The sequence below is a fragment of the Podarcis cretensis genome (assembly GCF_951804945.1).
Source record: "Podarcis cretensis genome assembly, chromosome: 13".
In the NCBI taxonomy this organism is placed as follows: Eukaryota; Metazoa; Chordata; class Lepidosauria; order Squamata; family Lacertidae; genus Podarcis; species Podarcis cretensis.
The window spans coordinates 47,673,595-47,685,818 of record NC_137182.1 but is presented as its reverse complement, the minus strand read 5'-3'; the positions used below and the strand labels follow the sequence as shown (position 1 = coordinate 47,685,818).

The window sequence follows — 12,224 nt, the reverse complement described above, 5'->3', positions numbered from 1 at the left end:
AAGGCTGAGTGGTAAAGCATCTGATTTGCACACAGAAAGTCCTGGGTTCAATTGCTACCAATTTCAGATAGGCCTGGGAAAGACTGGAATAATCATCAGCTCCTAACCTGGACATTGAATTTGGGACCATCTGAATCTGGCAGTGGCTGCTGGGAGCTGTGGTCCAAACATGTGGAGAGCACGGGTTGGAGAAGGCAAATTAAAACAGCTGTGCAAATTAAAACTGCTTTGTTCCACTTAAGAATGAACATCCTCCTCCCAAGGGACCTTTAAATAAAGCTTGTCTCACTAGTATTCCATGGAGAGGATGATGGAAGACACCCAGCCATGATAAGATTTAAGTGACACAGAAAATCTATATTATGGATCTGGTGCTGAAAGCTGCATCATACCAAGGTAAGGCATATTATAGCATATTATACTGCTTTGCTTTATAAAGGTATTCAGAATTTTCTTATTTTCATTATGGGCAAACATGTCAATTATTCCTATTTCTGAGAGAGATATCTAGGGTAGTATCAGTGCCAAGCTATATGATTAAATAGTTAACTAGTACAAAATTTTGGCAAATCAGCTTGTATTTACATATATTTTTAAGTCTTCATGAAAAAAATTTCCCCAATGTGCACATTTCTTCCTAATCTACATTTTTTTAAAGCAATTTATCATAATATAATAAACTTTGACATGTTATTGTCACCAATGTGTGCATTTTTATGGACTTTTTATCCTAGTATATGTACATTTGCACCCACTACTTGGCTGGAGAACAGCATTCCAAAATTTTGAGAACTGGATTTTTTGAAAAGGATCCCCCCCCCCCCCCGTTTATGTGTTATTAGCGTTATTAGGAAGTTTTGAGAGCCTTCAACAACACACATTTAACAACAATGTAATGTGAAGAATGTTGATGCTTTCCTTAACAACTTTGCTCCCACGCTTTTGCTGACTCGGTAATCCTTCTGTGGCAATAATGTCATAGACCATTTTTTCTGCAACTATGCTCCAGTGATAAAAGTTCCTTGAAATCAGGTGCAGCTCCTTGTGGCTCTGGAGGACATTCTGTCTGGACCAGTGTTAGTCATCCCCTTGTCTGTCATGGGTGTCTCTGATGTCTAAATCATTGCCACCATTTTGCACCTGTACACCATAAAAGGTCAGCAAAAGACGTTTCCAACCTGCGCTTCTCACAGCAGAGCCACATCCATCTTTTATGGCAGTGCAATATTCATGTACTCCTTGCCCAGCCAGGGATAATCTTGGTATGTCCAGAAGGGAGTTGCAGTACTTACTGGAGTGGTTATACCATTTCTGAACCCTTTTATAGTCTAAGGAATGGGAAGGTCAATGACGCCTTCAAAGACTATCTGAAGAGGAGAAGAAGAAGAAAAGGAAGAAGAGGAAGAGTTTGGATTTGATATCCCGCCTTTCACTCCCTTTAAGGAGTCTCAAAGTGGCTAACAATCTCCTTTGCCTTCCTCCCCCACAACAAACACTCTGTGAGGTAAGTGGGGCTGAGAGACTTCAAAGAAGTGTGACTGGCCCAGCAGCTGCATGTGGAGGAGCGGAGACGCGAACCCGGTTCCCCAGATTACGAGACTACCGCTCTCAACCTCTACACCACACTGGCTCTGAATACATGTGGTCCTTTTTTACAAAGGGCTGGCAAATTAGGGAGGCTATAGGGTGGTGAATTAGTGGCAGCAATGTCTGCTGTTTGTGGCAGCAATGTTTGTAGTTTGTAGCTGGACCATCAAGAAGGCTGATCACCGAAGAATTGATGCTTTTGAATTATGGTGCTGGAGGAGACTCTTGAGAGTCCCATGGACTGCAAGAAGATCAAACGTATCCATTCTTAAGGAAATCAGCCCTGAGTGCTCACTGGAAGGACAGATCGTGAAGCTGAGGCTCCAATACTTTGGCCACCTCATGAGAAGAAAAGACTCCCTGGAAAAGACCCTGATGTTGGGAAAGATGGAGGGCACAAGGAGAAGGGGACGACAGAGGACGAGATGGTTGGACAGTGTTCTCGAAGCTACAAACATGAGTCTGACCAAACTGCGGGAGGCAGTGGAAGACAGGAGTGCCTGGTGTGCTCTGGTCCATGGGGTCACGAAGAATCGGACATGACTAAACGACTAAACAACAACAACAACAACAACAACAACAACAACAACAACAACATGTTTGTAGTAGGTTGATGGCCCTTTCCTTTGGTACAAAGATACAGATCCCATCTTCCAACTGGCAATATCAAGGCAACCTACAACCTGTTATATACCTACTGGAAAGCTGTATGTAGGACCTGAGTGCAGCAGCACCCAGAAAGCAGAGTGGTGGCTAAAAATTCCCTCGCTCCCCTTTCAACTTATTTCTTTTACACCCCCCCCAAAAAAACCCCACATTTTTATTGCAGAAATCCTTAGCAATTTGGAATGGAATGGTAAACCTGCCATCCACCCAACATGCCTTTACCTACCCTAAAAAGTTACTCATAAATCCTGCCTTTTCTGGGGGACAACGGATCTCATGGACAGGTATGTGTCCAGCCCTGTATAAATATCAGGAAAGCACTCGTTTAACTGCATAATAAGGGATTTATCAGTGTGTGAGAGCATATCTATATATCTGTGTTTATCTGTTTGGCAGGACTATTATTTTTAAAGGATCAAATTGATGTAGAAACAGAATTAAGGCATGTGAATGAGATGTGAGCCCAAATCCTATTTTGATTACATATAGTACATCTATAATACTCCCCCCTCCCTCTCTCAGATTGAAGGTGAAAGACCTGAGGGGTGAATGCCAGCTATGCTCTTTTGAAGGAAGACAGCTGAAGGCTGCCCTGTATCAGGAAATGTTTAATGTCTGATGTTTTACAATTTTTATATATGCTGTAAGTGGCCCAGAGTGGCTGGGGAAACCCAGCCAGATGGATAGGGTATAAATATATATTTTTTTGTTATTAGTATTGTTACTATTACTATTTATAGCAGAATTTGACCACTTTTGCCATTATATTTATAGTATTCCTTCCCTTCCACCTGTGTTCCTTTAGGCACTGTGGCTGGACTCCAATTACACACTTTTTGAAATCTTAGAGCTCTCTCACAACCATTTTGGACAGGAAGGCTTCTATGTACTCTGACTTCAAGCCACAAACGCCGTACATGTTAATTTTCTGACCTAAGCTCCATGACAGTTAGCAAAGCTGTTGTAGCAATTTCCTGCCACAATCCCATTGGCTCAGCTTGTGATTTTGGTAATCTAACCATTGTCACAGTGAAGTCAGACTCTCTTTCAGGGCAGAGGCAGTCACAATACAATGGACATGGTGTGATGAGGTATTATGGAGCCTGAGGCAAAGGGCATGATGTCACCTTCCCTCCAGGTACAGAAACTGCCTATACGGTGGCATCTGACACTTATATCAACACTGGTGACACAGTGAAGTCCTCTACCAAACTTTAGCTGAAGGAATATATGGCAGGGCTTGTGGTATCCACAACTCTATCCTCAGCATTGCACTGATACCGTTCAGCTTCTGTTCCATAAGGTAACTGCCTCACTCAGCCTAAGTTAGGACCGACCATGGCGATGTGCAAATTCAGTAACTGTCTTCCTCACACACTATCTCACAAACACTGTTATTAAGACTTCATTAAGTGGAAGTACTAACCAATGGTGTTAATGTCAATTACCAATAAATATTGACGGTCCCAATGAAATTCTTTGCAGATATGTTGTCAGAGAAGGACTATACAAGTGATCAGCTGATTGTTCAGTGTTTGCAAAGCCCTTGACTCTTCGCATGTGTGCTTTGGATAAAAATGGCACTTGTAAATGGGCCTTTTGCCTCTCTCTTTGCAGGTGTGGTCAATTGAATCCAGTTGTGTGAATTTCCACTGATTATTTAGCTCAGCTGGAAAAGCATGAGACTCTTAATCTTAGGGTCTTGGGTTCAAGTCCCACACTGGGCAAAAAAGACTGGCATACAAAAGATGAAGAAGTTAAATCGGTGATGATACATTGGGCCAGAGATTTTGGATATAACATACAATTTGATGATTGGACAAAACTATGGAAGGAAAGAGTAAAATTTACGGCATGTACTGCGTTAAAGGAAAATGTTATGAAAATGGTATACAGATGGTATATTACACCAGTAAAACTTGCAAAAATGTATAAAACATGTAATAAGTGTTGGAAATGTAAAGAAAAAGAACGGACATTTTATCATATGTGGTGGGAATGTAAGAAAGTAAAAGGCTTCTGGGAAATGATATTTAATGAATTGAAAAAGATGTTGAAATATACTTTTGTTAAGAAACCGGAGGCTTTTCTATTAGGAATAGTAGGAAATGAAATAAATAAAAAAGATTGTAAACTTTTTCAATACGCAGTAACAGCGGCGAGAATACTTCTGGCTCAAAAATGGAAACAGGAAGAACTATCAACGGTCGAAGAATGGAGAATGAAATTGATGGATTTTGCAGAACTGGATAAACTAACAGGGAAGATTCGATATTTACGAGACCATAAGTTCATCGAAGACTGGGGAAATTGACAGATTATCTGAAAAGTATATGTGATGAACAGATAATGCTTGTAGGTTTTCAAGATGTTTTGTGAAAATATGAGGAATATTTTAAAAAAGGGATTAAGATTGGGAAGGGTATAATTAAAGGCAATACTAAAATTAGGAAATGTTCAAATAAAACAAAATTAAAACAAAAGATTGGCAGAGAAACTGAGGGATGTCCGAAAATGAAAGAATTTGTGATAAATTGTGATATGATTGTATAAATTTGTGTTTGAAAATGAATAAAAAATATTATTTAAAAAAAAATCAAGTCCCACAATGGGCAAAAAGATTCTTGCATTGCAGGTGTTTTGACTAAATGACCCTTGTGGTCCCTTTCAACCATGATTCTATGATTCCGATTCTGTGTCAATGTATGAAACAGGAGGCTGAACTATATGCTTCCCTGGTCTGATCCAGGCAGGGCAGGCTTGGCTTAACTTCATAATGATGATGAGGAGGATGATGCTACTTATCTATACTCATCTTTTGCCAGCAGATAACACATGAAAATCAAGACTTTATGGAGAACCAAACAAAGATCAATGAGTTTTTACTGCTGGGATTCACTGAGAACGGCAAACTAGAGATATTTTTCTTTGTCCTTTTCTTAATCATGTACCTGATGGCTGTAACGGGAAACATGATCATTATCACTATCACTCTCATGGATTTCCGCCTCAGGACACCCATGTATTTCTTCCTCCGGAATTATGCCATCTTGGAAATTGGATACACCACTGCTGCCATCCCAAAGGCGTTGTTCAACCTTGCATCTGGCAGGAAAACAATCTCGTATGCTGGATGTATAAGTCAATTCTTTTTCTATTTCTTCCTGGGCACTACGGACTTCTTTCTGCTAACTGTGATGTCCTTTGACCGATATGTGGCCATCTGCAACCCCCTAAGGTACACCACCATCATGAATGAGAAGTTCTGCACACTTTTGGTGCTCTTCTCTTGGATTGGGTCGCTTGCTGGGATATTGGCCCAAACCCTGCTATTAGTTCAATTTCCTGTTTGTGGCTCAAACATCATTGACCATTTCTTCTGCGACAGCAAACCATTAACCCATCTTCTCTGTGGTGACACACATTTCCTGGAGCTCTCCGCCTTTATTCTTTCGGTGTTTACGCTACTGGGGACTTTAGCTATCACTGTTGTGTCCTATGTGAATATAATCTCAACTGTTCTCCACATCCCAACTGCTGCAGGGAGGCAGAAGGCCTTTTCCACCTGTGCTTCCCACATCACCGTTGTCACTGTCACCTATGGAAGCTGCATCTCTATGTACATCATACCAGATCAGGGTGATGGGCATAATTTCAACAAAGTAGTGTCTGTACTTAACAATGTGGTTTGTCCTCTAATGACCCCCTTTGTGTACAGCCTGAGGAACAGGCAGGTCCAAGATGCTTTGAAAAATGCTTTTGCCTGCAAGCATGTATTTAATAAAATTCAGACAAACTCATGCAGTTTGAAATGATGGAAGGAAGGGGAGTTATGAACTGGTTAAAGTAGACCCATTAAACCCAAAAATAGTTTTCTCATTAAAACAAAAGCCTTCATTCGTGTGAAAAACCTCTGAATTACCACCAGACCCTTATTTCATAGTCCGAAGATCGTAGAATCATACAGGTATCTTGTCATCAGCCAGACATCTCATTTGTACAGCCCTACATATGCAGTTTGGTCAGCAAAACAACCCTCTGAGGCAGGAAGCCTGTGCCCCTGTTCATATATTCTGCAAGGGTGGTTACAATTCTCTGGTCACACCTATACCATACATTTAAAGCACTTTTATACCACTTTAAAAATAATGGATTTCCCCAAAGATTTCTGGGAAATGTAGCTCTACAAAGATTTGACTATCAACCTTCATGCGACCTCTGTTCTCGTGAAAACTGGGGCTTCTGGTTGGAATACCCTGTTGTGAGAAGCTCAATTTGTGAGAGAAACAGTTCACATAAAACAGGCTGTTTTGTGCTTTTAAAGCACAAACATTTTTGCCACTATCTACACAACATGGTTGGCATCAGAACCCCCCACCCCCATTTAATCTGGATTTATCCTTTCAGGGGGAATTCTAATAAACCACACACACACACACACACACACATACACACACTCTTGCAATATGTGAACAACTCCTTTTGCAATACTAAGAGTTGTCTTCAATGCTAGTCCTACTCAGAATAGACCCATTGAAATTAATATAGCTGCCAATTTAGGCCAATAAATTTCAGTGGGTAGAACTTAGTTGGCTACAGTCCTAAATTCAAATCCAGAAGTTCCCAAAGGAGGCTCCTATCAGGTATCCTGGTGAAAAAATAGTAGAAATGGCTGATCTGTTGCTAGATATGGTTGCTTTTTACAATCTGCTTCATTGGGTCAACGGTGACAAACTTGATGAGCCTTTCTCCCTCTAATAGTTTTCTCATGAAATCTTCTAGTCATAGCTACTGTGTGAAAAATCAGCTTTGGACGGGGAAAAGGCACTGGGATGATGTAAGAAAACCACTCTGATGTCATACCCTCCAAATTCTGGAGATCTGATACCAGGATGTGTATCTTCTGGGATGCACACCCAGGCAAGTCATGTGACCCACGCCTCACTGTACCCTGATAAAAGTGCTTTTCCGGGGTGAGACGGCAAGAGTTTGCAGCACGCCAAGTGGCTGTTGTGATCATGCACCAAGAAAAAAGTATGTCCCATTTTTTTCTGGGACACACAACAAGTATGTCATGTTTTGAAAGTAAATCTTAGTGTGGAAAACCAGCTCCACAACCAAAATCTGATGAGCCTAATTCAACCTGAACCTTGTGCTAGAAACAACTTTGAGAGCAGCTATCTGTATTGAGTATGGGACGCAGGTGGCGCTGTGGGTTAAAGCCTCAGCGCCTAGGGCTTGCAGATCGAAAGGTCGGCGGTTCAAATCCCTGCGGCGGGGTGCGCTCCTGCTGCTCGGTCCCAGCACCTGCCAACCTAGCAGTTCGAAAGCACCTCCGGGTGCAAGTAGATAAATAGGGACCGCTTACCAGCGGGAAGGTAAACGACGTTTCCGTGTGCGGCTCTGGCTCTGGCTCTGGCCAGAGCAGCGATGTCACGCTGGCCACGTGACCCGGAAGTGTCTCCGGACAGCGCTGGCCCCTGGCCTCTTAAGTGAGATGGGCGCACAACCCCAGAGTCTGTCAAGACTGGCCCGTACGGGCAGGGGTACCTTTACCTTTACCTTTATCTGTATTGAGTGCCTCAGCTTGTGCAGTCCTAACTTTGAACATAGGATGGAGCTGTGCCATTATGAAGATTGGGGGCAATTCAGAATTACTCCTTCCTTTATGTTGTCCCCTTTCCCATCTTGAAATGTATGTGTGTGTGTGTGTGGGAGAGAGAGAGGGAGGGAGGGAGGGAGATATGAACTGGATTGGACTTTACTTTTGAATGTTTGGCCCAATTCTTCTTGTTACCCGGTGCAGTGGAGACCAAAGGCTTGAAGAGGCTCTTAAGAGATGTAGCTCCTGGGAAGAGGGATTGATTGTTAAGCCACTCTGAGAACTGTAGCCCAGAAAAGGGGAATAGGAGTCACCTAACAACTCTCCTTGCCCTTAACAAACTACAGTTCCCAGGATGCTTTTGGGGAAGCCATGGCTGCTTAAAGTGGTATGATACTGTTTGAAATGCATAGCGCAGATGGGGTCTAAGTTAGGATGAGCACCTGAAATCAAACATCCTAAAGCTCCTGATATGTACACACACACACACACACACAAACAAACATTATATATGTATAATTTTATAGCAGGAGAAAAACCTGTTACTGCATTTACAGTAGGAGAAAAAATAGCAAAATCTTTTTGATCATCTCCCTTGGCAGAAGTTTCAGACTGTAGAACACTTTAATTAATTCAATAAGTTTTGTAGGCCTTTGGGGGTATCCTGCAGAAATGTGAACAAAATTAATCTATAGGCATGGGACTTAATCAGGCAACAAAGTTTTGAAGAGTTAGTAGCAAATTTTTTGTTCTCTTGGTACATCAGGGGAAGGAGATAATGAGGTTGGTTTGGAAGGGGAAATCAATTAGCATTTGTTTATCCTCACAAGAATCCTGCAAGGTGGGTTCGAGGAAAAGAGAGCGCCTGATCCAAAGTCACCTAGTGATTTCGTCTTCCGGGTCCTAGTCTGGCCCTCTGACCACTGCGCCACCCATTGGCCACTAGCCCATGACTACTAGCCAATGATAGCACTCACCATAATGACTGTATGCTATTTCCAGAACCAGAAGCATCATGCTTCTGAATACAGTTGTACCTCTAATTATGAACGTAATTCGCTCCGGAGTTCTGTTCTTAACCTGAAACTGTTCTTAACTAGAGATGTGCTTTCACTAATGGGGCCTCTTGCTGACGCTGCGCCGCCAGCACACGATTTCCATTCTCATCCTGGGACAAAGTTCTCAACTCGAGGTAACTCTTCCAGGTTATTTAAGGCAGTGCCATTTTTCTCCAACATTTCTCTGTTGAAAATAGGGACATCCCATTCCAGAAAGATAATTTTACTATTTATACCCCACACATCTTACTGGGATGCTCCAGCCACTCTAGGCAGCTTCCAACATATATAAAAATATAATAAAACATTAAACATTTTTTTTAAAAAAACCTACCTATACCAGATTGCTTTAAAATGGCCTAGGGGTCGGATAACTCCCTACCCTCCAACATTTCTCTAATGAAAATAGGGACATCCTAAGGAAAAGTGGGACATTCCGGGATCAAATCAGAAACCAGGATGGATTCTCCAAATCAGGGATGTCCCTGGAAAATAGGGACACTTGGAGGGTCTGTGATGGTTGATGTTTGGACGGTTTGAACTGAGCAGGACCTATTGGGAATTGTAATCCAAACATAACAAGAGCACAGATTGTAGAAGGCTGATTTAAGCATTGTGACCATCCTCCCAAGGCATCTTTAAATAAAGCTTGCTCAACTGATATTATGTCAACAGAATGAAGGCAAGACAATCAGCTGTGGTAAGATCATAGGATTTAGAAATCTACATGAAATATAATTTCACCATGGCTATGCCAGCCATATTACAGATTATTCTACTGATTTGCTGTCTTTATAAATGTATTTATAGATTTTTTATTATGGGCTGAACATGACTATCTTTTGTGTGAGAGACATCTAGTGCAGTATAAATGCATTATTTTGTGTTTTGTGCATTCTGTTTTCTTCTTACCTACTCTACAAGTCATTGTCGAAAATAAATATACTATGCTTCTACATAATTATATCATTAAATAGGCAATAAAGTTAGAATAAAACCCAAAAGCATAATCTACAAAGCAGTTTGAAATGGAACCACAAATCTATTGCTGTCAGTATTAGGTATCTATCTATCAAAGTCTTTATTTGATTATACATATGAGGTTGGGTGTATTTCTTCAGGAATGGATATACCATGAAATCGTATAAAGTCTTCTTAGAAGTTTGTCTCCTAGAGTTCAACAAGGTTTAATCCTAGGAAAATGGGAATAGGATTGCAGCCTTAATGCTATATGTGCAAATGCTGAATTTTTGTATTTGGTTGAATATAAGGATGAGTGGTTGTGTGAATTTTGGTTTCTCTCTGTTCCTCACTTTTCACCTTCTGAAGTTTGGTTCTCCACATTTTCAAATCAGATTGTGGTTGTTGTTGTTGTTTAAGTCATCCTGAAAAATTGTCAGTATCTCATTGCAAATTTCTCCTATTTCTTCCCCATCCCTAGTTGGAAGATTGAGGATGCTGTGGTTTGTTTGTTTGTTGTTTTTTAAAAAAGAGAAGAAGGTATAGATGAGAAATAAGGCTCTTTGTGATCAACAACTTTATCTTGTAAATGATATTATAAAGAAGCAATAGAAATAAAACAAACACATAATTAGAGGTAAGGTAAAGCAGCTATCTTTCTTTTAATAAGGTCCAGTGAAGTTCTGACCGTCTTGAACAACACATGTTTACATGCAATGTACAGTGAAGAATGCTGGTCATTTTCCAAGTGCAGAGTACCGCAAAATCAATGTCAATTTTACAGAATCATGATCTGGAGGAAAACCTACTTTGAGCTATCTGTTCTAAACTTCTACTGCTTGCAAGAAAAGAAATCATTCTGTATTTTTTTTATGAGCAACAGAACAAAAGGAACAAAGAATTAGTTGTGGTGTCAATAGAAAACACCTTGATAATTCTTGCCAGCGAGGAAGCTCCTGTTAGTGCCCAGAACAGTAGAAGAGCGGGAAAAGAGTCTGCCTTGAATCACACAAACTCTAAAGCATACATGTTTCAACTGCTTGGTTGTTCTATACTTCCACATTGGCCATGGGATTGAAGAATCAGAGCAGCATGGAGCAGGTGACCGAGTTCTTCTTAACTAGCTTCCAACTTCCTAGGCACTTGGAGCTCCTCCTTTTTGTGGTGCTTCTTGTTGTTTTCCTGATAACAATATCTGGGAATATCACCATCATCACACTGGTATGTTTGGACCAGCGCCTCCAAACCCCCATGTACTTTTTCCTCTGCAACCTCTCACTCATGGAGATCTTCTTTGTCATGTCTATTATCCCCAAGATGCTGGTGGACATGGTTTCCCTGAACAAAGCCATCTCTTTTTGGGGCTGTGTGGCTCAATGCTACTTCTACTTTGTCTTTGGCACGTGTGAAACCATCCTTCTTGCTGTGATGGCCTTTGATCGCTATGTTGCCATCTGCAAGCCACTGCGCTATGCCATCATCATGAATGCATGGGTCTGCATTGATTTGGTCCTGGGCTGCTGGATCGGTGGCTTCCTGGCTCCTGTTGCCCCAATCATTTTACTCTACCCACTATCCTTCTGTGGCTCTAATATTATAGACCATTTCTTCTGTGACTACACCCCAGTTGTAAAGCTTTCTTGCAGTGATGTGCAGGCCCTCCTGGCTCTGGAGAATGTCTTGTGCTCAGTTATGCTCCTGGGCTCTTTCTTTGTCACTCTTCTCTCTTACGTCTACATCATTGGCACCATCTTGCGCATGCATTCCACCAAAGGTCGACAAAAGACATTTTCCACCTGTGCATCTCACATCACTGTTGCCTCCATTTTTTATGGCAGCTCAATTTTCATGTATGCTTTACCCAGCCAGGGATATGCCCAAGATGTCCAGATGGGCCTTGCTGTCCTTACTGGGGTAGTTACTCCTTTACTGAACCCTTTTATTTATAGTCTAAGGAATGAGAAGGTCAAAGAGGCCTTCAAAGACTGTCTAAAGAAGAGAAAATTCACACTCTGAGAATGAAGCAAATTGTTGATCCATCCTGCTCTTCCTTTGTCGAACTGTCATTGGTTTGATTTGTTCTTCTACAAATTGCCTGGCGAATGAGGGCAAGTTGTAGGGTGATGTGGTCAGTGCTTTTTTCTAAAAAAAAATAAATGTTTAGGGGTACTCTCATTTTCCTACTCATATTGAAATACTGCCCCTCAACGAGGCCAAATTTAGATTCACAAAATGTTTAGCAGTATGCATACCACTGTATACTCCCAGAAAAAAAAGCACTGGATGGGTTAAATTCCACCTTACCTTCAAGGAGCACAAGGTACTGTGCATGGTTCTCCCCACTACCCATT

The 12,224-nt window shown here is 41.3% G+C and overlaps 2 protein-coding genes across 2 annotated transcripts; both read left to right on the top strand.

The window, feature by feature from the left end:
• Window positions 1–5,105: 5,105 nt before the first annotated feature.
• LOC307200513 (olfactory receptor 6C65-like) lies at window positions 5,106–6,068 on the top strand (the record flags this gene model as incomplete). Its single annotated transcript, XM_079949052.1, has 1 exon — window positions 5,106–6,068. The coding sequence occupies one exon, from the start codon at window positions 5,106–5,108 to the stop codon at window positions 6,066–6,068; it is 963 nt and encodes a 320-aa protein (XP_079805178.1).
• Window positions 6,069–10,568: 4,500 nt separating this feature from the next.
• LOC307202021 (olfactory receptor 6M1-like) lies at window positions 10,569–11,992 on the top strand. The gene has a single exon (XM_079951641.1). It carries the CDS (start codon window positions 10,942–10,944, stop codon window positions 11,887–11,889), a length of 948 nt encoding a protein of 315 aa, XP_079807767.1. The 5' UTR covers window positions 10,569–10,941; the 3' UTR covers window positions 11,890–11,992.
• Window positions 11,993–12,224: the final 232 nt, after the last annotated feature.